Source organism: Aethalodelphis obliquidens, unplaced genomic scaffold (assembly GCF_003676395.1).
Source record: "Aethalodelphis obliquidens isolate GAN/ISIS:26980383/991018 unplaced genomic scaffold, ASM367639v1 scaffold4, whole genome shotgun sequence".
In the NCBI taxonomy this organism is placed as follows: Eukaryota; Metazoa; Chordata; class Mammalia; order Artiodactyla; family Delphinidae; genus Aethalodelphis; species Aethalodelphis obliquidens.
This window is the reverse complement of record NW_020837948.1, coordinates 7,014,697-7,041,265: the sequence shown is the minus strand read 5'-3', so window position 1 is coordinate 7,041,265 and position 26,569 is coordinate 7,014,697. Positions and strand designations below refer to the sequence as shown.

Here is a 26,569-nt window from a genome sequence, read left to right as displayed (position 1 = left end):
TTAAGAAAAAATTGATAGATCTAGAGATCACTATGCTAAGCGAATAAGTCAGAGATAGACAAATATCATATGATACCACTTACATGTGGAATTAAAAAAAAAAGTTACAGATGAACTTATTTGCAAAACAGAAACAGACTCACAGACTTAGAAATGTGGAATCCAAGAAAAAATGATACAAATGAACTTACTTGCAAAACAGAAACAGACTCACAGACTTTGAAAGCAGACCTGTGGTTGTGGGCAGGAGGAAATGTGGGGGGGGGGGAGGAATAAATCAGGAGCTTGGGATTAACATGTACATACTACTATATGTAAACTAGATAATCAACAGGGACCTACTGTATAGCAAGCACAGGGAACTCTACTCCATTTCTGTAATAACCTATATGGGAAAAGAATCTGAAAAAGAATGGATATATGTATATGTGTAACTGAATCACTTAGCTGTACAGCTGAAACTAACACAACATTGTAAATCAACTATACTCCAATATAAAATAAAAATTAAATTAAAAAAACACAAAAAACAAATACCCACATAAAAATATTAGCAAATCAAACCTAGCATGGCATTATTGGGTAAGATGTATTATTTTCCATAAGATGTTACAGAAAAACCTCACGACCTTTTGGGCCAACCCAATAAAAGAACATACTGTGACCAAGTATAATACGTTTCAATGACTAACTATTAGGAAATCTATAATTAATCATATGCAAGTCAAAGGCAGTCAAAAAAGAAAAACCATTTGATTCTCTTGCTAGACACTAAAAGGCCTTTGAAAAAAATTCAAAATCCATTTCTTGAGGGGAAAAAACCTCAATAAAATAGGAACAGAATAATATTTTCTTCCTCCAATGAAGAATATCTCTATAAAAAGTGGGGCCAGCACCAATCTTTTCAGAACGGTGAAACATCAAGTGGGGAAAAAACAAAAAGGAAAGAGGAAAGGAGGCAGTATCAGACTCTCAGCATTTTTCTGGATGTTACTGTCAACAGAAGGCAAGAAATGAGAGGGAGAAATATTAAAGAGGTGGAGAAAAATGATACTTTACCTGGATATGCTCCAGATAACGAACCAGAATTGTAAGGTTTAATAAGTGAGTACCATAAAGGGGCCAGTACCCAGACAGACAAAATGAATAGCTCACTTATGTACCAGTAGTGGCCAGACAGAAAACACAGGGGACCGAAATGAATGAAACTATAACATCTCACTGAAGACATATAAAGAGACTTGAAAAATTAGAGAGAGATGTTCTTGGATAGGAAGACTTACTGTTGTTAAGAAACAAGATACTCCAAATTATGCCAAACATTTAATCTCATTCCAGTTAAAATCAATTGGTGGGGTCTTGACAAAATAATTCTCAAATTTAGCTAGAAGAAAGAATGTGAAAGAACAGCAGAAGAAATTTTGAAAAACAAGAGTGATGACTGTCATTTTTCCATACCACATATTACAAAGTATTTCAAGTATTACAATAGCAAATGGCGGGGGGTGGGGGGAGAGGCAGGGGGAGAGGGAAAGGCAGTGTGGGGAGGAGAGGGGAGGGCTGAGGCACTTCCCAGCTTTGAATCCAGCAGCACATTAATGGTCTTTATAGTTTACAAAGTTCTGTCAACTCAATATTGTGCAGTCAACATTTATTACATCCCAACTAAGGGTCAGGCATTACACACAGAGCAGTGAATAAGATCGACCCAGTCCCTGGCCTCATGAAGCTTTCTGTCAGGGGGAAGATGAGTAACATAACAGCAAGGTGTGATGAGGATTACCGGAAGGGAGCTTCGGGGACATAGGGACAGGGGTCTGGGAAGACTTATCAGAATAGAGCACTTGGATCTATTCTCTCCACCTCACAAAGGAAATACCGACTTTCCTTATGCCTGTGGGGCCTACCCCTTTATTGATAGTAGGTTTGTCCAGTGAACTGGTGGTTTGTGGACCAGTCTCCTCAGTGAGGTGCCCAGTGGCCAGCACAAGCCTTGAAGACTAGCCTTTGCCTCTGTCCTGCCCTCTGATGGGAATCTGTGGACCCAGGAACCTGTCACACTTGAGTGTGTATCTGCATCCCCTGGCTGGAGCGGGGGCTCTTGTTAAAACAATGTTGGGCCCACCCCACAGTGTCTGATTCCGGAGGTCTTGGTTGGGGCTGGGGGATTTGCTTCTACCTGTCAGGTTCCAGGTGAGACCCTGGGTCAGCCCTGACTTGGAAGCTCTTGCAGACCGAATGAACTGAAATAGGTGGCGCTGTTCTACAACAAGACAAAAGCTGACTGAAAGTCAAGGGAGTGGAACCATCCATTCACTTAAAAACAAAGGACTATCTGCTGGGCAAAGACACCTGGGCCTCCAGTGGCAGGGGTTAGAAGACAGCTCACGTCTGCTGAGAAGGAGGAAACCCTGGCTGGCCTGGAGGTCTCCAGGAGCCAAAGTCATCCTGGGGGCTACGACCACTCCTCCTTGGACCTCCATCCCTCCATCAGCAGGACTAAAGATGGCCCTCAGAACCCCGTGTCCTCCACCTCCCAGTGGCCCCTGTCCCCAGTCTCCTCATCTCCAACTGAGGACCATCAGGGCCCTTTCCCTCATGCCCTTGATTTGGGATCCTGTCAGTCTACAAGAGCCTAGGCCGTTGGGGCATCCATCATCCCCCAAACCTTCTGTTGTGCCTTCTAGAACTCACGTTCTGCCGTCAGCAGAACGTCCTCTATCCTTAAACTCCTCTGTGAGTGTTCCTCACCTTCTTGCTCAGATGGAAACCTGGTGACACTCCTTCTCTTGCAGCCTTTTAAGTGGATGTGGCTCTCTCTCCCCACACTTGTCCCCCCGCCCCGTCCCCTACCCCATGGACTGGGAGGTGGGGCAGGTGTTGCCACCGACAGACCATCCTCCTTCCATTCCCCAGAAAAGGACCCAGTTTTGAGTTTCCTGTCCCGCGAGCCTCATTCCTAGATTCCATCCCCTCACGTCCTGTCCACAACGTCCCTCTAGCACTTCTCTCTCCCTCCTGCATCAGTTTCCCCCTTTTTACTGGATCTTTCCTATTAGTCCATAAAACACTTTTAATTTCCATCTTGGAAAAAAATCCCCAAACCTCTTTACCCCAGCTTCTCTCCCCAACTCTGCCCCGTTTTTCTTCTTGGAAACACCATGGAGAGTTGTCCATACTTGGTGGCTCTCACATCTCCTCCCCATCCCCCCGGAGCCAGCTCCAGGCAGACCTTTCCCCACCACGTGTGGAAATGGCTCTGCTCTGGACCACAGTGCCCTGCCCCCCCCACACCGACCCTGACCCAATGGCCAGTTCTCTTTCCTCACCTTCCCTGACCTGCCGGTGGCATTCACCACAGCTGATCACTCCTCCTCCTTGGCCCCAGACACCACTTGGCCCCAGACACCATACTCCTAGTTTTCCTGTCTCTGTGGCTTCTTCTCTGCCTTCCTTGCTGCTTTTTCTCATCCCCCAGGCTCTCAGCGCTGTCGTGCTCGGCTGCTGGACATTCTCTCTCTGCACTCCTTCAGCATCTATTCTGGTCTACTGACTTTAAATACAAGCTCCCCTGTGAGGCCTCGGAAATGTATACCGCCAGTCAAACCTCTTCCTTCAACTCCAGACTTAGATACCCCATGGGCTGCGCGACATCACACGTTTATCACGTCCCCACGAGCTCCAGATCTTTCTTCTCCAAGCCTGCTCCTCCACGATCCTCTCCTCTCAGTGAACGGCCTTTACTTTTCCAGGTGCTCAGACCAAGATCCTTTGGAGGCATATTTGACTTTCCCACCAAGTGGACACAAATGTCATCTTTTCAGTATGGCCTTTACTTGCCGTCATACCTAAAGCTTCCACCTTTTATCTGAGTCTCCTTATCCCCTCCTGTTTTAAAATTTTCCTCCTTAGTATCTTCCACCCTCTGAATTGCTCGATGACGATGAGGATTTTGGTCTGTCCACTGCTGTTTTCAGTGATCAGCCTGGTGAGTGGCATGCAGAGAACCTCAGTAAATGCTTATTGAATGAATGATGACGACAGTGAAGGGTGAGGTGGTGTTGGCAGCAAGGCAGGGCGGAGCGGGGAGAGGTGGGTGGGAGGGAGGATTCTTAGCCAAGGGAACAATCAGTGCAGGGCAGTGGAGTCAAGGAGGCAGGGCGGGCCTGGCAGAGAGAGAGAAGTTCACGGGGCAGGGGCAGGGGCACGTGGGAGGGGTGGGGCAGGGCCTGGGTCCCAGTGTGCGTGCGTGTGTGCGTCTGTGAGCGTGCACGGTGGACTCCCGGGGATGGAAGCTGCTGCTGCCCCTCCGTGAGCCAGTGGCTTGGGCCTCCCCTCCTACGGTTCCTGAGGGATTGGCGTAGAGGAGGCCAAAGAAGCGCAGCCCAGTCAGCAGCAATGGGAGGGGGCCCTGCACACAGGCCCAGACCCCTGGCTAGATCGGGGCCAGTAGCCTCCCGGATCTTCCCAGCTCCATGCCTGGCACGAGCGGGCCTGCGACATGGAAGGCAAACCCCGGAGTACCAAGGAGCTCCACTGAGAAGCCCGTTTTGCCCTGACCTGACCTTTGCTAAGTTGAAAACTGGCAATAGGATGTTAGAGGGAAAAAAATAATCATCCCATCATTTGGGTAGAAGCTCAGCCACTGCCTCCAGGACCCAACTGTCCTCCTCGCGTGTGATGAGGCATCGCTAAGACTGCAGCTGGTGTGGAACAGGCCCCGGGCTCTGAAGAGAGCACTGCAGCCAGAGCCCTGATCCAGCCTCCTGCCAGGACAGGGAGGGCCTAAGGAGAACCCTGGGCAGGGAGGCATCAAAGACCTTGGTACCCTTGGCCCCTGCTCGGCCAGGGTCCTGTCAGAAAAAGTCCTGCATTTTCTTTGTGAGAAACTACCCTTCCCAGGGTAGGGATCGGGTGGAGACACAGCTTTCTGCCAGCAGCAAGGCAAAGGCCCAACTGTTTTCCTCTGGCCCTGATCTCCCCTCTTCCTCTGTGTTAATTCACACACTAAAAAGCATTCGAATTAATGTATCTGGGATAAACACATTCATTTTCTTTTAAATTTGCAAAACCTTCCCATGAAAATATTTCAATACACAACACAAAGGCACATTTTCTTTGGGAAACATCAATCATTTCCAAGGTGAAAGGCAGCATAAATATGTCTTAAGTAAGAGGCACATTCACAAAGTACCAAGCTGGAGTAATAGACAGATTTGAGAGATTACTATTGTGCTTTGGGAATGAATTGCTACTTGTCTGAACTGTGGGGAGGTTGAGGGTGTTTTTAATTTAATGGATTAATCATTTATTTCTGAAGTTTCTGTTCGTCCTATGGAAGCAATGTGGGAAGTTTGCATGAAGTTATAAATCATGTCAGTGTTTGGGCCTCATCTCTGGGGGGTCTGGTCTATGGGGAAGTTATACTAATAATTTGAGAAAGGAAATAGTTGCCTGGAAGGGCTTCCTTTAGCAAACCAGGTCAAGGTAGAGTCCTGGACGGAGAAGAAGCTCCAGAAGATGGTGGCCCAGCCTGTATATGGAGCCCGGCCCCTGCCACCAGGGCGTGAGGCAGCTCCAGGGAGGAGTCTGTATTTTATTCCTGGCTTGGCAACTTCCTCTGGGTCTTGATTTTCCCATCTGTATAATGAGCTGGAAGGTCTCTGAGGGGCTACCAGCTCAGATCATCTGTGTCCGCCAACTACAGTTAAATATGGCTTGAGACAAAACAAAACCTCCCCCATATCTGTCCCATCTTGGACTTTGAATTGTATCTGGCCAGGCATTTCCCAAGCATTTGACACATATCCTATCTCATCAGGCCTATAAGGGAGGAGGCACTATTGTTATTCCCATTTTACAGGTGAGTTTACTCACCAAAGATGTATGTCAAGGAAGTACCAGCACTTGGATAGGTACTAGGCTTGAATCCAGGTCTCTCTGGCTCAGAGTTCATGTCTTGACCCTATGACAGAGGTGTCTCCAGCGCGGGTCTGCGCCGTGCCTTGGGTGGAACAGCGCCACCCAGCTCCTGTTCGCATGTGCGGTATCCCCGTCTCTTGGGCCCACTGGCCACACATTGCCTCCCCAGAGCACCTGCCATTCACATGCAGTCTTCTGAGCCCTCAGAGAGGCAGGGAGCTGGCAGGGCCTCCTCTCCCCGCTTCGTCATCCTCCCCTTCTTGTCCTCCCTCTGACTGAGGAGAAGCAAGGAGAAGGAAACGACAGAACATTGTTCCCTGTCTGTGTGTCCTGGGCACCGCCTCGGCTCAGTAAGCCACAGGCCATCTTCCAGGCCAAGAGGGGACCAAATCCCACCACCCACAGCACAGCTGGGTGACCCCACCAATTCTACTCAAGCTGCTCTGGGACATCTTTCATGCTTTTGACTCACGCTTGGGATGACTGACAAAAAGGAACAAATCCCACAGATGAATCTGTTATAGCTTTCTCACATCTTCTCCACGAGATGCCTCAGCAAAGCAGTGCTCCTTCTGTCCTGAGCACAGACGGTGCCTTCTCACCTTCCCAGTCCTCCTGCCTGGAAGCCCCCCGTGCCCACCGCCTCGGTGAGCCTTCCTCAGCAGCCCAGCCCTCCTGGGCCTCCCCCTGGGAACCTGAGCAGCATCGGGCATCTGCACAGTGATCTGCCAAGCCCACCTGGAGCTGGACGGCCAAGCCGTGCAGGTCATCAACTTCAGTCCTGCTGCGGGCGGGGCCTGCCCTTATATCTGCGCTGTGGGTCCTTCATTGGATGCTCGCTAAGCCAGCTGTTTCTGACCATGCGTGAGCTCAGCACCCGGGGCAGGGATAAACGAGGCAGGGGTCCCGTCCCCGGTCCCCCACAGTGTGCTCCCCCTCGACAGCAGATCAACACCGACCTGCTGAACGACCACATCTGGATTCACCCACAGCAACAGTGCAATGTCCCAAAGGGGAGGATGGGGCGGAGAAGGCGTCAAGAGTCTAGGCTTTGGTGTCAAGATCCGTTTTGCAGCTATATACTAATTGTAGGGCTGGGGTTCCTGGGCAGATCACTTGATCTCTCTGAGCGCTAGTTTCCTCATCTGTGAAACAGAGATGGTGCCCAGTCATTATTCAGTAAATGTTCCTACTGTAATTGTGTCTTTCGTACCATTTTACTTTCAATGACATCTTCCCACACAGATAGGGAGGTTTTCCCTCTCAGTCAACACAGCATGCCTCACTTCTGGAATACTCTGAAAACCTCGTGTCTTGTTCCTTGGTCAGCAGGCAATGGACTCATGTCCTTGGGAGGCAACACCAGATCTACCTTAGTATGGTGCTCCCATGAGGGAGCTGCTTAATGGACCCAAATGCCACCCCCACGTGCCTGGGGGTGAGCCCAGCGCAGGGACCTTGTGGGCTCCTGGAGTGAGGCCCACCCTAATGGCCCAGCCCAGCCGTCATGGAACTGAGCGAAGTAAGCCATGGAATGAGGTGGAAAGCCCACCGCGAAATACAGAGGTCCCGGCATGCAGCCGCTGACTCTAGTACTTGGGCTGGAAGAGAAGCCTTAAATCTCTCAGCAACTAGGAAATGGATCTCAGGGGGCCTCTCTTTGGATCTCAGTGGGGAGGTTTTGCTATTTAGACTCCCCTAGCCCTAAGCAGCCTCTTTAGCAATCGCTGGGCTGGGGGGTGGGTAGGAGTGGAGTGGCTGGGGAGGCTCGAACAGAACTGTCCAGTGCCAGCTACAGAGTCCACTCCCCACTCGGGTAGCAACAGGAAGCAGCCTAGTCTCTACTTTCAGCCCAGCAACACATGGTGTCCGTGGGCCTGGGCCTTGTTCCCGGATTCAGCACCGGGAGGGAGGAAATGGCTCACTCCCATCATGAGCTCTGTCTCAGAATTCTGGGGGAACAGGAGGCAGAAGGGCCCTCCCAGCACCGTGGACCTGCCATTCGTGTATTAAAGGTGTTTAAGACCACAGAGTCTCCTGCAGGCGCCTGAGGCGAGGACAGGCTCTCACTCACGAGTTACTCTGGTTCCTGGGCTGGTGGATCCCCTCCCTTCCCCACAGATTTGTTCTGGAGGAAATGAAGGGGACCAGGCTCAAGCCCTCTCCTTGTACCCTCGGTTCTTATGAGATGGGGGCAGGATGCGAAGGGCTGGATGGAGGATCTGGGAATCCTGGGTGATTTCCCTTTTTCAGGCTGGTCTGAGGACCCGAGGGACCTGGGCCAAACCGTGTGGAGTTGTGTAAGCACACATTCACCAACACTGTACAAGGCTGGGCACCACTTTCCAGCTATAGATGATAAAGGCCTCTTCACACTGCAGAGTACACGCTCTGCCCCTGGAGCAGCCCTGCTCAGGGGGCGGCCCAGACACTGCCCGCCTGCTGCACACCAGGCTGGCCTCTGAATGGCAGCCTGGGATGACTCACCCAGGGGTGTTATAACTGGGAACCCCTGGGTTATTTCTGATGAAATCCAGAAACTTCATTGTACACCCTGATTCAGGCAACAAACACAGCCACAAAGCCCCAAAGGATTAAATATGTCCCAGCTCAAGGGAAATACTAATAAAATACGGCTTCGGCACATACGAACATAAAAATCCCTAAAACATCCTATAAGACAAATGCAGAGGCAAGCTGAGCTCACTCTGTTGTCCTTAAATGGCCTGTCACCCAGGATCCCAGAGGTAAGTGACATTGAACCTCGTGATGTAATTATTCTCAACACCGTGTATACTTTATCAGAGCAGAAGCCCTGGACACAGCTGGCACAAAGGCTCTGGGGCTGACCTGGAGCTTTCACGTTATTCTCTGGTGCACAGACGCCCTGCTCAGGCCTGCTTGGTGAAAGCAGTGACGCCCAGCTGGGCGTGGCTGGACACGTCTAGTTTCCCTGGAGTGCTGATCTGCCATGGCACTGTGATGGCTTGTTTGTTGTGATGGCTGGAGTGGCCAGCCGTGTGACAGAGGCTGGGTCTAGAATGACACCTACCAGTGGTGTGACCAGGAAAGTGACCTTACCTAGAGACTCATCCATAAAGTGGGTTAAAATATACTGATGGGGAGAGTCCATGTGACGTGTTAGCCCAGGGACTGGCCAGAGAACGTCTCAGAGAACTATTGTAATTGTTGACGTGGTCAGCAGCAGGGGTTAATTCTTCTCAGCTTCTGGGAGTCCTGGCAACACGGGGAAGCAGAGAAGCAGCCTGCTGAGGTTCCGCTTGGCTGGGCCCCAGCTGAGGCTCCTTAAGCCTCTGGGGGAGGGAGGTGGGAAGCAGACCCTTTTGCAGAAAGTAAGGCCTCCCAACTGGATAAGTGATTCGGGTCCACAGTACCTGGAGGAGGAGTGGCATGTTCTAGACAGTGTCTGCTTCTCACTGGATCGAGACCACGACAGCTTGCCATCTCCATGTCACTGTAATCGAGCAGGACCCTATGGGGCCTTCCCGGGACAGACTCCCTCCCCAACCCCCATGTCCTCCACCTGCCTCTTGTCTATAGAAAACCTTTAGACTCCCAGGCCTGCCCTGAGTGCCAAAGAATAAATTTAATCAGACAAGTGAGAAAATGCAGAAAGGAAAACAGTTAAGCAAGACAAAATAATAATAGTTTAGTCATTAAACAAAGTCAAGGACCTTTAGTTCCTCCTCAAGGACTATAGATAACATTCTGAGCCATGTCCTTTGAGCTGTTTTGCAGATACTGAAACCCCCACCAGGTGGAATAAGTTAACTCTGTGCTGTCCACAAGTACATAGAACCCAGACCGGTTGGAATCAGAAGGTTGACAGTGTTGACTCCCGATTACCTCACCACCAACCAATCAAAAGAATGTCCACGAGCTTATCACGCGCCCCACAGCACCCCCCCCCCCAACCCCCTGTCTTTGAAAACCTCTCCCTGAAAGCCTTCGGGAGTTGGGTCCTTTTGAGCGCTAGCTGCCTGGACTCCTTGCCTGGCGCCCTCCAGTAAACGCTGCACTTTCCTTCACCACAATCCAGTGTCCGCAGACGGGCTTTACCTTGAGCAGGCGGGTGGACCCAAGTTCGGTTTGGTAACATCGCCTACAGGGCACACTCCACATTCTACAGGGGCCTGCTGGAGATGCTGGGTGCGACCTGCCTAAGTGACTCACCCCCTCCCACCTTGACTCACTTCATCAGAGGAGGCTTTGGGGAAAGCCAGACCAGGAAATGAGTTGGCAGACTCTGCCCCTGCCTGCCCACCCCCCTCCCCAGTCCCTCTTTACTTACAGGAAAGATGGGACATTTTGGGGTCAGGTATTTCTTTAAGAAGTCAGAATGCAGGAGGGGAGGAGGGTTGTTCTGAGCAGCGTTTGGGAACACTGTGGGGGGACAACATGCATGGAGCCATTTACTAACCATTCACCTGCAGGACGTGGGTCTGGAACAGCTGCTCGTAGCCAGAGGCATGGCAGGTATAATTGCCCATGTGGATGGTGGTCACCTTGGTGATGTAGAGGGAGTCGTCCTCTCCAAAGTCCTGCTTGGGCAAGGAAGACAACAAGATTGGCTTCTCTGTTGAGTAGCTGGGAAGCATAGCCAGGTCTCTGGTTTTGCAGAAAAACACAAACCCTGTAGCTGCGAGAGACTTCCTTTCTGCCTGGCCCCCTTACTCAACCAGAGCTCCCTGCAGGGCTGGGCAGCAGGACCTCCATGTCTCTTCCGTGTTACTTGCCCAGACCCTATACATCCGTTTAAGATCTTGTTCACCTTCTCTGTGAGGTCTGGCTTGAACACCTTCCCCAGCACCCTCCCTCTCCATTTCTACAGCTGGGCTCACCTGCCCCTCCTGTGCTGCTGCTTGGCCCGTTTCCTCAGCTCCTGTCCACCTGTTGAGAAGCTCTGGAGGGCGGCCTCCTTTAGGGTCAGCCATCTTTTTCTTAAAGGGCCAGATAGCAAATGTTTTTGGCTTTCTGGGCCATAGGGTTTCTGTCAACTACTCAGCCCTGCCTTGTAGCATGAAAATAGCCATACCAATGCCTAAATTAATGAGTATCACTATGTTCCAATGAAATTTTATTTAAAAAAATGTGGTGGGCTGCCTTTGGCCCATGGGCTATAGTTTGCCTACCACTGGTTTAGATCTCACCTCCATCTCCAAATAATTTCAGGCAGCTTACAGAGATCTGGGTAACCTAAGAGAAGGGAAATTGAACTCTGAGGAAAATGAGGGCAAACAAAAAACAAGGGCAGGGATGTACTAGAGAGCAGGAGGGGCTGATGCCAGGGGTTCCATGAGAAATGACTCAGTAAGCCCCGTCCCTGTGACCTCTGCAGCCTCACAGAGTGGGATCCTATTTGGCCAGCATGTGGGGAGGGATGGGCAGGAGGGGGCTTTGAGCTGGTCAGAGTCCCCTGGTGAGCGCTGGGCACACAGCACTCCCCCAGGGCCTTTCCAGCCAGCTGCCTTGTCTCCTGCAGAACAATGCACAACGCTGGCCCTGTCCAGGCACCAAGTGCAGACATGCTGGGGAATGGAATTACCGGTGTTTCAGGGAGACCTTTCATCATGTTTGGCTTTAGCTACCAAACATCTCTGAGGTGTGGTGCTCAGAGCTGATGGGACAGAGGAGGTCCTGGCTCCCTGGTGAGAAACAGGGCTGGGCAGTACTAGCTGTGAGGCGTGATGGGGGAAGCCCAGTGCTGGCACTCAAGATACTCAGGTTTAGCTTGAACTCTGGCACTGACCAATGTTCCCTCATCCCTCTGGGGTGGCTTCCCCACCTGTAAGTTGTGGACAATTTATATGCCCTATCTGCCTCCTGGGGTGATGGGGAGATCTGGCAAGAGAATGCCCACGAGTACATTTTCCAGTGTGGGAAGTGTGACATACATGGGGGCTGCTACTTTTCTTACTATTAACAGAAGATGCAAAACTCCTCCTGACCCCCTGGAGACAACACCAAACCATCCCTCCCGTCATTCTCCCTGTCCTTCCTGAGCTTCCTTTTTCCACAGAGGCAATCTCGTGGCAGGAGGGACGGAAGGCCACCAGTCAGTGTGGCACAAGGACTGTCCAAGGGCCCGGCCACAACCATCATGAGTCCTTTAAAGATGCTTTCGGGCTAATTAACCCAACGAAGGGTGCAGGCCCAAGAGAGTTTTGGGTTAAGGCACAGGTTGGAAGGTGGAGAGTGGATGCATGCAGCCTGCTTTCAGTATCAAGGAAAAAATACTCAGAAGTGCTCCCAGTGGAGTGAAATACTGGAGAAGGCTGCTGTAAGAAGCCCTTAGAGTTTTCTCTGAAACATTGCTCTGCTGTAAAAAGCCCCATTCCTATCACGCAGTGGAAGCTTCCCTAATAAAAATAAAATACCAGATAGCTTATTTGTCCTGCGCCATAACAGAGACATAAAGGGCTCATACCTGAGTTGCTTATGAAAAGTTAATGGTCAGTCCGTTCTGGGGCTGACATATTTCTCATCTAAGCTGTCTCCTGTGTCAAAACCTGAATCTGCAGGAAAATACATTTTGCTTGGAGTCTCAGCGGTGGGACGGCATCTCGAAAGAGGGCTGGGCAGCTGGGTGCGGCCCCACCTGGGGGAACCTCAATACCTCACTTGGTGGGTTCCTGGACAGACTCCATCCCAAAGGGCAACGCCAGAGCTGTGTGTAAGGGGTTTGGTGCTGGGGATGCCCTGGCATTTCCCTCTGTGCTGCCTTCTTGAGCCTTCATACCCACAGCCCTTCCTCACAGGAGGGCCCTCCTCGTAGTCAGTCTCAGGTTCTGGCACCCCCTGCTCTTCTTGCCACCTCAGTGGGGCTGGGTGGTCATGGGACCCCAGGCTGAGAAAAGCCCCCAGGCTGAGGTTCCCACAGATCAACTGCAGAGTGGTGCCCAGTAATAACACCAGCTCACAGTCTCCACGAGCTAACTGTGTGCTGGGAATCCTGACATACGTCGCTTTGTTTAAGCCTCAGAAAAAACCCTGAAAACCATAAAGCAAAACAAATGCCCAGTCCCCGTGGGGTGAGAAAGTAGAGCTCTCCTGCGCAATATATTCAGAGCCTGACCTTCTCTCGCCACCTCCACTGCTACTGCCGTGGGCCAGACGCACGGTCCTCCGCCTCTGCCCCTCTGTGCCGCAGCCAGACCACGCCCCCCTCACTCGGAGTCCCAGCCCTAGAGGGTCTGCAGGGATGACCTGCCGTCCCCTCTCTGCCCCGTCTCCTTCCACTCTCCCTTGCTCATTACTCTCCAGCACTGTGGCCCCTTGGTGTTGCTCCAACATGCCTGGCATTCTGCCCCCTCAGGAACCTTCTCCTTGTTGTCCCACTACCCCAGGACTATCAGTCTGTCTTGCTCTACCTCCTTCAAGTCCGCTCATATGTTATCTGCCGGCCCTGTCTGTAACCCCCGTGGAGCACCTGGCACGCACTTACTCCCATTTAGCATACTGTTTGCCACGTGTCTCCCCAACTAGAATGTGAGCTCCACCCTCGTGCCTGGTGCTCCCTGCTGTGTCCCCAGTGCCTAGCGGGGCCTGACACAGAGTAAGCCCTCAGTAGATATTCGCTGAGCAGACTGTACAAGGCGCTGAGCTAGGCTCTCTGCAGGGGCTGTGCCCTGGTTCCCGTTCTTTGGGTTTGGCAATGGAGGCGCCCACCTCCTGCCTTCCTGTGCCCCCAAATGTTACCAATCACCCGGGGTCCAAAGCAAGTGGCTGGTGGGGAGGCAGAGAGCTGGTCTCAAGTCTTGTCCCTGCCTTTCCACCCTGCCCCCTTCTCCACGCTGCATCCTCAGGCCTGGGCACACTGGGAGGGCTCAACTCAGTGCAGCAGGCAGAGCCCATGTGTGTAGTCCCAGATCAGGCTGATGGCTTCTGGGAGCCCCTAACAGAGTTGCTTAACCTCTCTGTCTGTTTTTCCTCACTTCTCCCGGGAGCAGAGGCACATCCCTTGGGTGATCGCTCAGGGGTGGAGGTGTGGGGGTTGCCGGATGCGTTATGGCTCTGCTTTGAGCACCTAACTCATTATCAGCCTGTGAGTTAGGCCCTGGGGAGAACCTGACTCTGTACTAAATAAAATAATGGCTCTGGGCTGAAACAATAGGCATCATATAATTATAGAAAAAAAGTGCATATTAAAGAGCATGAATACCGGCTACAGAAATCAAAGTTACCTCATTGGATGTAAGGAAATTACTTTATAAATTGATTTATGAAATTACATAAAACTAAACCTGCAATCCTTCTTCTCCTGAAGGTTTTCTGAGGTGTGTCTGAATGCTGCTCTCAGTGCTTGACTGCATCTCTGAAACTGTCTTTTTATGGATGGCTTTTTTTTCTTTTGCTCTGATGAGTAGAAATGTATTAGCAAAATCAAGGTTCCTTCCAGAAATAAACAGATGCCAGATGAGACCATTCTTTGTATTGACGCACATCTGTCTTTGGAAAAGAGACAGTTTTACTTAAAGATACGGTTTTTTTTTGCCTTTTAGAAAGCTATTTTCTAGGTATCTGCCCTTAATAAAGTAATTAAACGAAACTTCAGTATTAAACAATATTTAAGCAGAGGCAAGATGGGGGATGTTGTCATGGTGATACATGTGAGTCAGGTCTAAGTAATATGAAGATGAGCCATCAGTGCTGATTATTTAGTGACTAAACGTTAGACACAAGGACTCCAGAGTGATTTCAGAGGTTAGGTTAATGGTACTGTCAGTGCTACAAAGTTTAGGAACATTTATTCAGAGCTTTTCTAGCTCTGCCCTTCTCAGGCGCACTCTTGGCTCTCTTTGGAGAGATGGAGTAAAGGAGAGGGTCTTTTCCCCCAGGTTGGTTTGACTCTGGCCCCCAGAACTTCACTAACCCTAGCATCCCACCTGCACAAATGCACCCAAACACTGAGCGATGCGGCGCCTTGGTGACGGCCGGTCCTCAGAGATGTCTGCACTCACATGAACACACACATCCATCATCCAGACCCAGCAAAGACCAGATGCATCATTGGTGGGCACAGACAAACATCCTTGTGAACACATGCAGTAAACAGCATGTGTGCACACACGTGTTCCAAACCCCTGCTCTCTCTACACAGCTGACCCCTCGGACTCACACTGGGGTTCCCGTGTTGGTCACCTCCTTCTAGCCCCTCGGAGGACAGACCTGTCACTCTGCGAGGGCCTGCAGAAGCAGTCCTCTTGATCAAAGTCCTCTTAAAAAAGAAGTCTCTGCAACTTGAAGCAATGCCTAAGTGGCCACTGAGCCCCCAGGGGAAGGCTGCTATGGACAGTCACGTTCGGTGTGAGCAGCCTGGAGTGGGTCTGTCCTCCTGCCCACTCCCAGGCCTGGCCCAGGGCAGGGAGCCACAGGTGTGGGAGAAGGCACTGTGGGGAGGCTCCGGGCTTCCCCCGGACTGTGCAGCCACTTGCTGCCTGCGGTTTACGTGGTCAGTGCCAGAGGGGAGGCACCTGATCTCTCTGTGCCCATGTGTGGCATGGCGCCTGGTGCATAATGGGTGCTCAGTTAGTGTTTGCTGAATGAATGGAGGTGTGTCAGCCTAGAGTGCTGGCTCGTGGGGAGCCATAGGGAGTGAAGTGAAGGAGTAACGTTACCCAGAGAGAAGTCTGGCCTTTGCCCTCAGCTATTGGGAGGCGAACTCTAGGCCTTGGGATGTGCCTTTGTTTGCTTGAGCAGACCAGAGCATCTAACAATGTGATTTACGATGGGAGCCCTGCACCCCATGGGACCAGCTCTGCCTCCTGTCTCCTGGCTGGATACGAGGGCTCAGCCACGCGGGCAGTATGGGATTGAGTGCTAGTGAAGGCTCTGGACACAGACCTGGGTGAGCTTCCCTGGTAGGTATGTTGTTACACGTCTATGCCGGGAGCCATGACCGCACCAGGAGACGATGGAAGCTCCGCACTTGGACCCTCCTGGACTCTGTCCTGTGGGCTTCTGCTCCTGGCTGACTTTAATCTGTACTCCTTCCTGACAGTAAACCGTGACTGTGAGTATAACAGCTCTCAGTGAGTTCTGTGAGTCCTTCTAGTTAAATTATTAAACCTAAAGGTAGTTTGGGGAACTCCCCAAACTTGAAATTGGTATCAGACTGAGGACGTTCTCGTATGAACTGCTGTCTCTAACTTTGTAATGGGTTCCAGAACTCAAATGGGGGAGATTCTGACCCAGTTGTGTGGATGCTAAGCCTCTGCCCTGGGGACAAGCTTGAGTGTCTGAGTGCACACAGGGGCCTGGGTACCTGTACGAGAAGGCTCACGCCAGAGACATTGCTTTGAGCACCAGCTCGTCCATCCCCAGAGGCCAGAGGGCAGACACCTCTTGACTGGCCAGGACTCTATAGAGTCTATCATGTGGATGAGTGGCAGCTCCTGGGGCCTTCCGGGGCGTTGCAGGCCTGAGCCCCTGAATGGGGCTTCGGATCCTTAACCGATCAGCCCCGTGTGCCCAGCCTGGGTGGGAAGGGACTCAGGCGCTAGACTGCACTGCAGGGTCAACTGAACTTCCACAGCGTCTCGAACCTGCTGCCTTCATCTGGGAACCCTGCAACCCTCCCCCCGGGGGCCCCTTGCATCACGAGTCCCCAGGCCTAGAGGGCCGACCAGCTCCTCTAACCTGGATCACACTCCCAGTCAAGACAGCTGACAGGCATTCTTGCTGTTCCGGAAACACCCCAGGGAGGATTTGATTAAATTTCCTTCCGTGGCTCATTTCAGGGACCAACAAGGCTTGCAATCAGGAATTTTCTCCTGCTATGGTGTTTAAAAATCTTATACACCATTGGAGGGAGTATAAACTGGTGCAACTTTTTTGGAGGGAGATTTGGCAATATCCATAAAAACTGAAAACACGTCCACTCTTGGATATAGTTATTCCACTTCTAAGAACTTATCTTACAGGGCTGCTTACACAAATGTGCCAAGAGGTGTGTATAAGGATGTTCACCACAGTATCGTTCTTAAAAGATAAAGCCTGAAAACAGCCTGAATGTGAGCTCCCCTGCGTAGGGCTTGGGGCTCTGCATTCAGGGTCTGGAAGCTGGATCAGAACCTTCCTGAGGGACTCTGTACCTTTGAGATGGGGCCAGAAGAGGTCACTGAGCACAAGTAAAGCCTTGAAGCTAGTACTATTGAGATAGGTTGGGACCTGGGCCCCTTTGCTGCAGTGCTTGCACCTGGACACACCTCTCCCCGAGCAACAGAATACAAAGAAACTGTGTGGGACTAAAAATAACTGCGTGCATGCTGCCGTTGGGGCAAATTCTGGACGAAAGATACAAAGAGACCAAAAACCCAACTGCCACTTCTGAAGAGCCTGGAGCAAAACCAAGGGGTCGGGAGCAAAAGCAGGGTACTGCACATGCCCTCTGCACACACCACCACCGAAGGGGTGGGCAAACCACATAAGCTGGCCCTCCAGCCTGACCCCCCTGGACACATCCCTACTCTCACCGCATATAAAGAACAAGCTCGCCGGTTCCACCCCGCTCAGCTAGTGAGTCAGCAAGGGAACCTGTTGTTTGTTCTCGCTCCCCGCTGCTGCAGCAGGGGCCCCAATAAAGCCTTACCTGAATTTCTTGTCTGGCCTCTGATCAATTTCTGTTGATTAAAGAGGCCAAGAACCCGGGTCGGTAACACTATGGGGAAAGAGGGGTGATCCTGAGGAGGCCACTGAGAAAGCAAAGGCCAGTGGAGGTATTTGGGAGGGCAGAGACCCCCACGAGTTCCACAGGCTGATGTACCATGGGCCCGGGCCCTGTCTCTTGGAGAGCTCTGGCCAATTCTCCTTGTGGTTTGAGCTCATCCAAAGCTCAAAAGAACCGGTTGTTCATCTGTAACCAGGGTTTTCGACACGAGCTGGCCAAAGGCTTTGAGTGCTTCAAGTATACTGTTTTCCAAGATTTTAAAACAAAATGTACCCAAGCGTTTAACGAGATTATTTTAATGCAGAACCTACAACCACTGTCTAGCATGTTGCAAACAGCTCTCCGTGCTAATCAAACGCCTCTCATCTTTTTACAATAGATTCATGACTGGTTCATACAAAGACAATAAGAATTAAATGAGTCATGAGCTCTTAAATCATTCTCTTTTGGTCTTTTTAATAACTCACTTCCAAAGAAGAGCTGGCTAAGAGCATATGCTTCATTAGAGTTATTTGTTCCCCATATAGGCATGGGGAAAAAGAGAATCTTTTAACACATCCTTCAAACACTGCCACAAATAATTTCTTTTAATGGGTTTTGTTTCTCTGCTTTTGTCACTGTACTCTGCCTGCCGACATCTGAAAGCCCCCAATAGGGAGATTTGGTGAAAGAAAAAAAACAGCAAAAAAAGAGTGGCTTTTTCAAGTCATTTGCAATATATGGGGTTTGCTATAAGCCTTTTTTTTTTTTTTTTTAAGAAGAATACAATAGAAAAATTTTTCCTCTCCCTGAGAATATCTCGGCCAAACAATTCCACGTGCTGGTCTCAGAGCCTTCTGCCTTCTCTTTGCTGTAGCAGAGGCTAGTGGCTAACGAGACCTGGAGCACCAGACACACGGGCTGCACCAGGAGGGGACACATCCACTGGGGCTCGGACACTGCAGCGGTTACTGTTGACGCAGGAGGCAGGCCCAGCTGCCCCAGGGCGAGGCCTTGGCAATGCTTGGTGCTAGGTGCTGTGTCCTAAGAGCAAGGAACCCGGGGAGCTCTGGCTGGGGTGTGCAGGTTGGCTGCAGGCCCTGGCAAGTTCCTGGACCCTCTGACTAACAGAACCCCACTTGCCTCACAGGGCTGCGATGAGGATTAAATGCTTGTGAGTGGACTAGCATGGAAACTGGCTCCTGGACACAGCAGTGGCTTAGTACCGATGGTAGAAACACCAGCATTAACGCTAGCAAGGATTCAGGAGTCAGCTATTTTCTGGGACTTTGGGGATGTCTTCTCCCTGCTTCTCCTCCCCTGATGGGCAGCACCTATCCTTGGGGATATAAGGGACAGTGAGGAAGACAGTTATGAGGGGAGGGCAGCTGACATTGTTGGGGCAGGGCGTGAAGACTGGGTTTGGGGACGGTCACTTTACTTCCGGAGTAGCTACTGTGTAGTCTGGGCAGGGCGCTGCAGCCTGGGATGGGTTCCACTTCTGCAGAAAGTGAGGCAGCCTCCCCCCTCACCTCAAGGACACCTAGTGTGGAGCCCAGGGTAGGGCGAGAAGTGTATGGACCTGCCTCAGAGATGGGCCCCCACCCCAGCCCCGATGCCTGTCTCAGGGGACAGGCCTCGGGAGACAGGCAAGATGGAGGATCTGAGGTCCAGGTGAAAAAGCAAGGTTCCTGGCTCCTGTGCAGGGCTCTCATGCCCCACACGTCCCTGCTTCCCACACAATTTCCTTATCACAGCACTGTATAACCCCAGAGCCCAGAGAGCCCTCGGGAGGCACCTGGCTGGTCCCCTTTCCGCTTGGGTACCGGTGGTGAGAGGCATCTCCCTGCCTCCTAAGGCAGGGTCCTTCCTGAGGGTACACTTCCCCCACGGACTCTGGTTGTGGCCCTCCAGAGTGACGGGCTGCCCTCCCCCACGTGGCACAGCAGGGCAGTGCCCTAGGCTGGCCATGCTGACCACAGGCACACAGTGCATGGCCTGCGGGGTGCGGGCTCGCCCAGGCACGCCGGCATAGGTGCTCTCCTGGCCGGCGGCCTGGCCCAAGATCAGGGCAGGTGGTGCTCAGGGAGCTGCTGTGCCTGTCCCCTGCCCGCAGCTTCTGAGCTAGAGCAGTGGCCGTGGGCCCTGGAGGGGTGAGGTGGGGGCCACAGGGCCAGGTCTGAAGCCGCCAGACCCACCACTGCTTCTGTAAAGAGCCCAGCAGCTGGCCAGGAAGTAAGCAAATTACAGGCCGCCCTTTGTGAGCTCTGGGGAACGTGCGTGAGCAGAAGCTATTGATTTCTTATCACCCAAACAGAAGGAGGTATCATAGTCCAGAGACCCGCTGCCGGGAGGTGAGGCAGAATTCCCGCCCCTCCTGGGGAGCACCTGTCTTGGGGGCCTGTGCACTCCTGGTACCTAGTGCTGCCCTCTGCTTGGGGGGTTTGTTTTCCCGGGTGGGGCTGAGGCAGGGCCCCTCGTGGCCTGTGCTGCAGTGAGGCTGAGGCATCCTGCAGAGGGGGGCTCAGGCATCCCAGGGGCGGGGCACAACAGGTCTGTGCTACCTTGCCCCCTCGGGGCCGGGGAGAATGTCTTTGCTCCACGCTCTGCCACAGGGCTTGCCACTCGCAGGCACTTATTACGTGAATGCAGAGGATGGCTCCCCACGTAGGCCATCTGGATGGCCGTGTACACACTGGTGACTCCTGACAGCGATACTGCTCACTGGGGAATCCAAGTGGCTCCTTCTTGCTTGGCTCCCGGCTACAAGGGTACATTTACTTTCTGATCAAATATTATTCTGATGCGTGAGGCATCCTTGATGTTTGCAAGTCAGAAAAGTTTAATTACATGTGTCATTAGCATGGCATTCTGTAATAGCTCTGTGACTGAATTCATTAACAGAATTCTTAACAGATAAGACAAATTAATATTTTGTTGCTCATGAAAGCCTCTCATTAAGAGAGTAGTGAAAAAGTGATTAATATTTTGTTGCCAATCAAGATGTCTCATACAAATAACAAAGAAAGGAGGCCCACACTTCTGCCCGCCTTGGGTTTTGTAAGCTGATCAGCTTCCCCTGTCTGTGCAGCGTTTCGGAGCCAGTTGCTCATTACAAGGCCTGTGATCGTGTTTCATCTCTGACTGTGGCAGGTGGGGGAGGGCGCTGAGATGCCACAGGCTGGGGGGCTCTATGAACCCCCTCGATCCCCAATCTTTGCTCGACCAGGGTAGCGCCCCCCTGGGCTTTTCTCCCCTGACCAATCTTGCTTCAGAAATGCCCTGAGAATCCTGAGGACCCAGCTCTACCCATCTCCAGCCTGATGTCCTCCTGGGGCTGCTCTCCTCACTGTCCTAGGACACGCTCAGTCTGAAAATGCCCGCGCGAGGAGGACAGCCTCGTCCCCGTTTCCCCGCAGGCTCAGAGAAGGTGGCGGCCCTGGACTTGTCGGAGGCGGCTGGTCAGCGTCTCCCTCCGGATGAATCGAGGCGACTACAGGCAGCAGGGGCACCCCAGGGTCACACCCGCCTGACGGGGAGCCTCACCACACTGCGCTGGCTGCTGTCTGGGGACTCGGGCTGCAAGGGGTTGAGAGTGTTGTCTGGTGGGAGCAGTAATAATAATAATAATAATTAGTAATACTGTGAAAATGAGAGTGATAATAGTTAGCATGGAACATTATATGCTAAGAATTTCATGTGTCTCTTAATCCTCATTATAACCCTATGAGGCAGGATCTATTATTTATCCCTTTTCCACAGAGGAGGAAACTGAGGCCTAGAGAAGTCAAGTGCTATTTCCAAGGTCGCTCAACTAGTAAGTGGCAGAACTGAGGCTTAAACCCAGGTCCTTCTGACCCCAGAGCCTGGCCCTTCATGAGTAGGCTGTGCTGCGTCCCTCCCCTCTTAAAGGCAGGTGCGTGCGTGCGTGCGTGTGTGTGTGTGTGTGTGTGTGTGTGAGCGTGTTGTGTGAGTGTTGTGTTGTGTTGTGTGTGTGTGTGCTTGCATGCATCGGGCAAGGACCCCTGTGGGGCTGGCGCTGCCCTGCACCCTCACGCTGGGGTTTCTGAGAAGCACAGGCCCCTGCCTGCTTGTGGGCTGCTGACTTGCCCAGAGCAGCAAGTGTTTCCTGGGAGGTAACAAGAGGCCATTAATCTCCAGTTGCACCCACAATTACCCAAATTGCTAACCTCCCTGTGAAAAGTAGAAATTCAATTGAGCTGGTGCTGGAGGCATGTTCGAGGGAGGGGAAAGACACTCAGAGTAATTTAATTAACCGCTGGCAAGTGCATTAAGAGGAGTTCTGCCTCTGCCTTTATTTCTAATGTCTTTAAATAGAGCATCAAGCAATGCACATGGATGTTCAGACAGACACAGGAGGACCTGACCTAGTTCTGAATTAATCACTACTGGCCAAACATGGTTAAAAGCTGGCAACCCACCTTGAAGGAGATGCATACACAAATGTGTGCCCCAGTGCACACACGTGCACGTGCACACACACACATACACCCTAGTCTTTACAAACAGGACAGTGCCTTCCCTTGCTAAGGTCGCAGACAAGCCCTGGGCACCTTAGGCTCAGAAGATGAAGAACTCTGCCCACCCAGCATCTGACCATCACGCAGCCACCAGGCTTGCTGGTACTGACATTCAGAGATGGGTGGGATATAGGCTATGCTCACTCTAGTGGGGAAATTGCAAGGAAACCATCCTGCCTGGTGTGACAAAGGTGGGGAAACGGCACTTCTGCCCAGCTCTGCCCAGGGTGGGACTCTAGAGTGACCCCCTCTTCCCATCTGCTTCCCCCGTGTTCTCCAGGGCACATCCAGAGGGGTCTAGGGAGCAGCAGAATTCCAACTTTGTGGTTCCTGCAGGATTAAACGCTGGACTTCTCTCCCCACAAAGCAGTCTCAGAGTTGGAAGGGATCTTCAAGGTCATGGAGTTTAGCTGCCCTCTTGTGGCTAGCAGCACTGTTTACCATGATCCTACTTGAGCTTGTATGCCTCTAGGGATGGGGAGCTCACTGCCTCCTGTGATGCTCACTGCATTGCGGGGCAGGGCTGATGGCTGGACTGGTGTTCCATCTAAGCAAACCAATTGGTCTCTTTATGGTCCCTTGCCCTTTGTACTAGTCCATCTCATGGGTCACACGGCCCAGGCCAGCTCCCTCTGCCCCAGCACCTCCCTCACCACCTCACAGCGGCTACAGGAACTGACCGCTCATCCCACAGGTCTTCCTTCTTGGGGCCAAGCAGCCCATTCTGGGTTGGCCTGTCCTGAGCCAAGGAGACCAGGGCTGCCCCCTTTCTGCCTGAAACTTGTATTCCTGTCACAGTAGCTCAAGACCTGTCAGCCATCCTGGCAGCACCCTGTGTGGGTGACATCACTCCATCTCCTCACATGAACTCCCAGGAAGCCACCTTATCCTGTGCCAAACCAGGGCCAGTGCGTATTCTTGACTCAATCCCTTTATTCCTCAAGGCCAGTAGAAGGGAGGCACCGATAATGTTGCTCTTCTAATAGATTAACTCACTGAGGATCAGTTTAAGAAATTGTCCAGTCATAAAGGCAGAGTGGGGTGATGCTGGGACCCCAGTGCAGGGTGCCTGCGCCCTCAGAACCCAGGAGGCCCCCGTTGCTCCTGTTAGGCTGTGAGAGCTCTGGAGCTCTCTTCTTCTGCTCAACTCATCATATCCATACTCCCTCTCCCAGCAAACAAGGCTCCTGGGCAGGCCCCTCTGGCCTGATCTTGTTTCCTTTCACCACCCTGCTGCCCCTGCCCTCCAGCCAACCCAGCCCAGAGGCTCACCTCTGCCCTCCACAGGGAATATCCCTTCCTCGGCGTCCAGCTGTCTGTATCCTCTCCAGCTTCAGGGTCCAGAGTCTCTCCTGGGGGGCACCCAGCCAGATGCCCTGCCCTGCCCACTGCGCCTCCCCTGTTCACCTTATTCTGGGGCAGGCTAGCAGCTTGCAGCCACCATCCATCCTATTCTCTGCACGAGGTGGGACTGATACCTCCAGACACCAGACAACAGGCTGAATGGCACCAACGTGGGATGTGAAAAGAAAGCCCTCTGGCCCTGCAGCTACCACATGGCATCTCGGCATCTTGCCCAGTTGGCTTCCCTGGGAGGTGCGTCTGAGCTCAGAGTCAGAGCCAGGTGACTTACATTGATGTCTTCCACATCCAGGAAGTTCAGGGCCAGCCCGTTGCGCTTCCAGACGATGGGCGGCCGCAGGTCTCCGTGGACAGCGCAGGTCAGCACTGTGCTCAGGCCCACGGTCACTGTGGCCACACTGACCCTCTCCTCAGGGGCGAGGCTGAGCTGTACCACCTCTGCAGGGAAAGGAGAAACCGTCAGCTGTAGGCCCAGGGGATGGAGTCTATACCTGAAGGGATACAGCCACAGGGATCTACTGCAGGTCAGGGGCCTCGGGCAAATTCCGGGGGCAGGAACATTGTCCACAATGTGTTGACTCAATGTACAGATGGACACACCTCCTGGGAGAGGGGCCACAACTTACGTTAAATGCTCAAAGGGCTGTTTGAGGCAAATCAGGTCAGGAACCACAGCTAGCGTGGGGGAAGCATCTGGGCTGTGGATCTGTGAGTCAAGCTAAGAGTGCGGGCTGCCCCTCCGAAACCAGGGAGCCAGGCGTGCTGGCCCTGCCCTGTGCTCTCCAGGCCCCCTGGAGTCGGGGCCTTGCCAAGTGCTGTCAAGGTCTGCTGGCTGGGCCGACAGGTTTCTCGTCTACCTGGGGGCAAATTAAAGGTTGCACTGTCTGAAGTCTGGGGAATGAACTGGCTGACCTTTGAAGGTCTGTTTCTGTCTAAGGATTCTCTGAACTTGGATTTGGATTTCTGCTCAGCCGCCGTGCACCGCAGCCTTTAATTTTTTGAAGTGTACTTTAGGCTGAACAAATGATTAATCCTTGCCATTTTACACTTGATAACTGGCATTAAGACTGAGCATCCATCAGACAGAGAGGAAGGGTCTAAAATACCTCCCTGCACTCACAGGCCTTGTGAAATTCAGGATTGAAGAAAAAAATCAAACTCAGGGTATTCAAATGCCAAAAGGGGATGAGGCTTGGAGGGGCGTCACTAGCTCACGGACTGGACTACCCCTCCACTGTTCTGCCCCCAAATCTACTTGGGGGAGCTTGGGGAGGCAGCCAGGGGCTGGCTCTGAGGGCCTGTGTTACTCTGGGATGCCAGCCAAGACGCTGGGACCCGGGGACCTGACAGGTGTGGAGAAAGGCACAGAGTTGGGACCTGAGCTCTGTGACTCCGCGGGACACTTCTGAGCTGTGACCAGGCAGCACACCTGTGCTCACACCCTCTCGCCAGTGTGTGTGGGAAAGGAGGAGGGGAAGGGGAGCAAAAACAGCTGTAGGTGCCACGCACCGCAAAGCAGGTGCAGTGAAAGCGGGTGCGCTAAGGTCTGATCCTGAGCCCCAAAGCCCTTTCTCCTCTGCAAACATTCAGCGGCCTGGCCCTGGGCCCACGAAGAGGAACAAGATATACACTAGGTGCTTAATCAGTGCTTGTTGGATGGATGGGTTGACGAAAAATGGAGAAAATGGAAATAAAGAAGGAAAAAAGAGCCAACAGGCCAGTGGAGAGGGGCAATCACACAGAGGAAAAATGTGACTCCCGCTGAAGGAGCCACAGGAGGAAAGATAAGCACTGAGTGACTGATGCAGACGCAACCGGCGTAATATTTTACAAACATTAAAGTGATGCATTTCAAGTTCCCTCTTAAATCATGTTCTGCTTGCTGCCCTCCCACCTCTGAGTCATGAGGCTTATTGCTCCAGCAGAGAAGCCGCTAACCCTCTGTAGCAAGAGCCAGGCTTTGGAGATTCAGAGGGGTAGAGAGAGGGAGAGAAGAACTTGCTAAAATAGTTTAGCTCCCACTGTGCCCAAGTGCAGAGGAGACGACTCTTCCTCCTCAGAAAAGCCACAAGGCTCCATGCTCTGTGGAAGTGGGAGGGGGTGTGGAAGGCCCCCCTCGTCCCAGGCGTGTGGGAAGAAGGAGGGAGACAGCGGGAAGGGCAGAGAGCATGCCTGTTGGTGTGCGGGTGAGGGGAACCACGGGGGGCTCTAGGAGGAGGCTGAACCCTCCCTCAAGCGGCCTGCACCCCACCACCTCAGGCGACCACAAAGATGTGGCAGAGAGCCAGGGCCTGCGCTCGTCTGCCAGAGCCCCCTCGGTCCCTCGCGGCATGGAGGGGCCCAGAGGTTCCTGGCTGGGTCAGGGTGTGCTCTGGGCCTCTGTACCTGAGGACTGCATCGGACTCTCAGACCTGGGCCTGACGGAACGGCCTCCAGACCTCAAGGGCGCATCATGCCAGTGGGGACTCTGGACTCCACTAGGCTGAGAGTGTCCAGACCAAAAGAACAGCAGGGCTGACCTCTGCCGCGGGTGCCCGTGGACAGCGCGACCAGGGGTCCTTGCGGTGGGGACCAGAGGTGGCGGTGGACAGCCGCACGCTTCCCTCTACACACAGAAACCAGCTTGGGGGGCTGGGAATTGGAGACACAAAGCATTTTTATTAGCCAGGGCATTACTTACGTGGACTGTTAAAATGATCAGCTCGGACTAAGCTTTACAATGGACCGAACATTTAGGGACATTTTTCTCCCAGTGGCTGGTGGGTGGGGTGTGTGAAGCAGTCAGTTATGTTACAAAAGGAACCTATGTTTTCTTTGCATGTATGAGCACCAGTGAGAGTAAAAGGCCAACTGGGAAGTCAGGGAGGGGCCCTCAGAGGAAGCAGGACCTCCCCTGGGCTCCAGAACTCTGCTTCTCCAGGTAGGGCTCCTCCCGCCACCTGCAGCTCATCTCTGGGGCAACTGATCAAAACGCAGACTCCTGCCCCTCGAGCCCAGGCTGGTACTGTCTGGTGGCAGGATGGGCATCAGGTTTTAACAATCATCCAGGGGCTTCTGTGGTACCTGAGGCCTGAGA

The 26,569-nt window shown here is 52.5% G+C and overlaps 1 protein-coding gene across 1 annotated transcript in view; it reads right to left on the bottom strand.

The window, feature by feature from the left end:
- FSTL4 (follistatin like 4) overlaps nt 1–26,569 on the bottom strand; it is a 437,526-nt gene that overhangs the window by 39,855 nt on the left and 371,102 nt on the right. Inside the window, exons 7-8 of the mRNA XM_027097696.1 lie at nt 23,765–23,931; nt 10,364–10,484 (exon numbers count right to left, since the gene is read on the bottom strand). Coding sequence (XP_026953497.1) covers nt 10,364–10,484; nt 23,765–23,931 — 288 coding nt within the window. The remainder of the gene's footprint in view (nt 1–10,363; nt 10,485–23,764; nt 23,932–26,569) is intronic.